The 2,447-nt window shown below is 57.3% G+C and overlaps 1 protein-coding gene across 1 annotated transcript in view; it reads left to right on the top strand.

Moving 5' to 3' along the window:
* TNXB (tenascin XB) overlaps positions 1–2,447 on the top strand; it is an 85,461-nt gene that overhangs the window by 69,190 nt on the left and 13,824 nt on the right. Inside the window, 3 exon segments of the mRNA XM_027774133.1 lie at positions 6–98; positions 450–535; positions 537–774. Of these exon segments, the coding sequence (XP_027629934.1) occupies positions 6–98; positions 450–535; positions 537–774 (417 nt within the window).

The following is a 2,447-nucleotide window of genomic DNA, read 5'->3' as shown; positions in this document are numbered from 1 at the left end:
GCTCGGGGGCCGGGCTCCAGACCACAAGTACAAGATGAACCTGTACGGCTTCCACAGCGGCCAGCGCGTGGGCCCCGTCTCCACCATCGGGGTGACAGGTGAGGGGATGCTGAGAGCCCCAGGGTGGGACCCAGGAGGACGGTGCCCTGTCTCAGTAAAGGGGAGCTAGCCCAGGAGGTCCCCCCTGCTCCAGCCTGAGTGAGGTGCCCCTAGGGCCTTCCCTCCCCGTCTGCTGAGGGGAGGGCCGCTGGGAGCTGTGCTGGTGGCCGTCCCGGGTCCCACAGCCACCCAGGCCATGGCGTGTTTGTCAGCCGACAGCCCAACAGTCCCAGAAGGAATAGCACGGGTTTGTCTGAGCTGGCCCAGGTCATGGCTGTCTCTACGTTTTTCTCCTCAAGACACAATGACATCTCCAGGGACCCCCTCACCCTCTGTGTCTCCCTTCTCAGCTGTGGAGGAGGAGCCCCCCAGCCCCACGGAGCCCAGCGTGGAGGCCCCGGAGCCCCCCGAGGAGCCGCTCCTTGGGGAGCTGACGGCTGACAGGATCGTCCCCAGACTCGCTGAGCCTCTCCTGGACCGTCCCCCAGGGCCGCTTCGACTCCTTCACCGTCCAGTACAAGGACAGGGACGGGCGGCCCCAGGTGGTGCGTGTCGGGGGCGAGGAGAGCGAGGTGACCGTGGGGGGCCTGGAGCCCGGGCGCAAGTACAAGATGCACCTGTACGGCCTCCACGAGGGCCGGCGCGTGGGCCCCGTGTCCACCGTGGGCGTGACCGGTGAGTGCGGGTGGCTTAAAGACCTGAATATGCCCTTGTTTAAAGTATGTTAACGACTTGTTTAACGCTCAGTTCAGATTCAGTAGGTTTGGACTTGGGCTTGGTTTTCTGCTTTTCTGTTAGGATTCTGGTGGCTTTTTTTTTTTTTTTTTATTATTTATTCATTTATTTACTTATTTAATTTTGGCCAGAGAGAGACACAGAGAGAGGGAAAGTGAGAAAGCAAGCCACCAGGTTCAGGAATCGAACTGCGGTCGGCCATGTAGGAGTCCAGCGCCCTTAACCATCACCCCACCTGCTGTCCCACAATTCTGGTGGCTTTCATTATATTGGCCTTGGACTACCGTTTTTGTTTGTTTGTTTCTGTGTTTTTACTTAGCTTGCTTTCGAGCGTGTGTGCTCGCCCGAGAGAGGGAGCGATAAAGTGAGAAGACACGCCCCGTAGGAGACGGAGGTGTGGCAGTCCCTTCTCCTCTATCCTCCTCTGGAGACGTCGGGCACACACGCACAGGTTCCCGGGTGTTTTTCAAGCCACCAGGCCGAGGACTCGAACTGCACAGTCAGCCGTGTGGGGCCCAGCTGCGTTAAGCACCGCACCACTGCAGCCGTCCCTGTTTTTGTTTATAGCGCAGTAAATTGCGGGGATGTGCTTTGCCGTTCTAACCATTTCCGTGCATAGCTGTGGCTCAGTGCGTTCGCACCGTGCAGAGTCCTCTCTGCCCCCTGGATCGAACTTCCCACCTACAGGGTACTCACTGCCTCGTATTTGTCTTTCTTCAACGGCTCCTGTCACTGGACCATGTTTTTGTTGTTGTTGTTGTTGTTGTTGTTTTTAAGAGGTTTTTGCTATAGGGCGCCAGAAAGACAGAGAGAGACAGAGAGACAGAAAGCGAGAAATCACCCCGCAGGGGGGATGGTCACGCCGCAGTCCCTTCTCCTCCATTCTCCTCTCGGGATCTTGGGCATGCACGCACACGTGCCCGGCATGAGTTTTAAGCCACCGGGTCTGGGACTCGAACCACAGTCGACTACATGAGAGTTCAGTGACATAGCCATTATGGTCACTGCTGGTCCCACTGGACCATGTCTTTAACACCCGGGTCGTACCATCTGTCAGAACTTTCTGTCTCAGCAAGGCTGAGTGCTGTCCCCTTCCACGTAAGTCCCGCACTGGCCGTCCCTCTGCACCACCGCACCTGTGGGTCGCTTCCCTCTGGGGCCGTGGAGAACGATGGTGCTGTACCTCCAGCTAGACTGCAGGTTAACCGTGCCGAGAACTTGGCCAGTAACATGTGGGACAGCACCCCGAGTCTGTCGAAATGACCTTATGTACACCCTCTAGTTGATGAAGGTTCCAGTTACGGCTCTTCCCTGAGGTTCTGACGAATGACGTCAGTTCCTGTCCTGTGCGCCCCATAGTCAAGGGGACACGATCTCTGAACACACACAAATGCAAATGTGACAGGAAACCTAAGGATCTAAGCAGGATCAGGAAGGGGTGTGTGAGCCAGCCTGCCAGGGGCACCCAGGGGACAGCTGAGACCTCAGGTCAAGCAGGCATCAGTGACAGCTGTAGAGAAAAGGTACTCTGTCACTCCAAGGACATGATTGGTCCCCAGACCTGGAGGCTTCAAACAGCATGTCCCTGGGGACCAGCAGGTGGCATGGTGGTT

Source organism: Tupaia chinensis, unplaced genomic scaffold, assembly GCF_000334495.1.
Source record: "Tupaia chinensis unplaced genomic scaffold, TupChi_1.0 Scaffold000403_1, whole genome shotgun sequence".
Lineage (NCBI taxonomy): Eukaryota > Metazoa > Chordata > Mammalia > Scandentia > Tupaiidae > Tupaia > Tupaia belangeri.
This window is presented reverse-complemented; position numbering and strand designations above follow the sequence as displayed.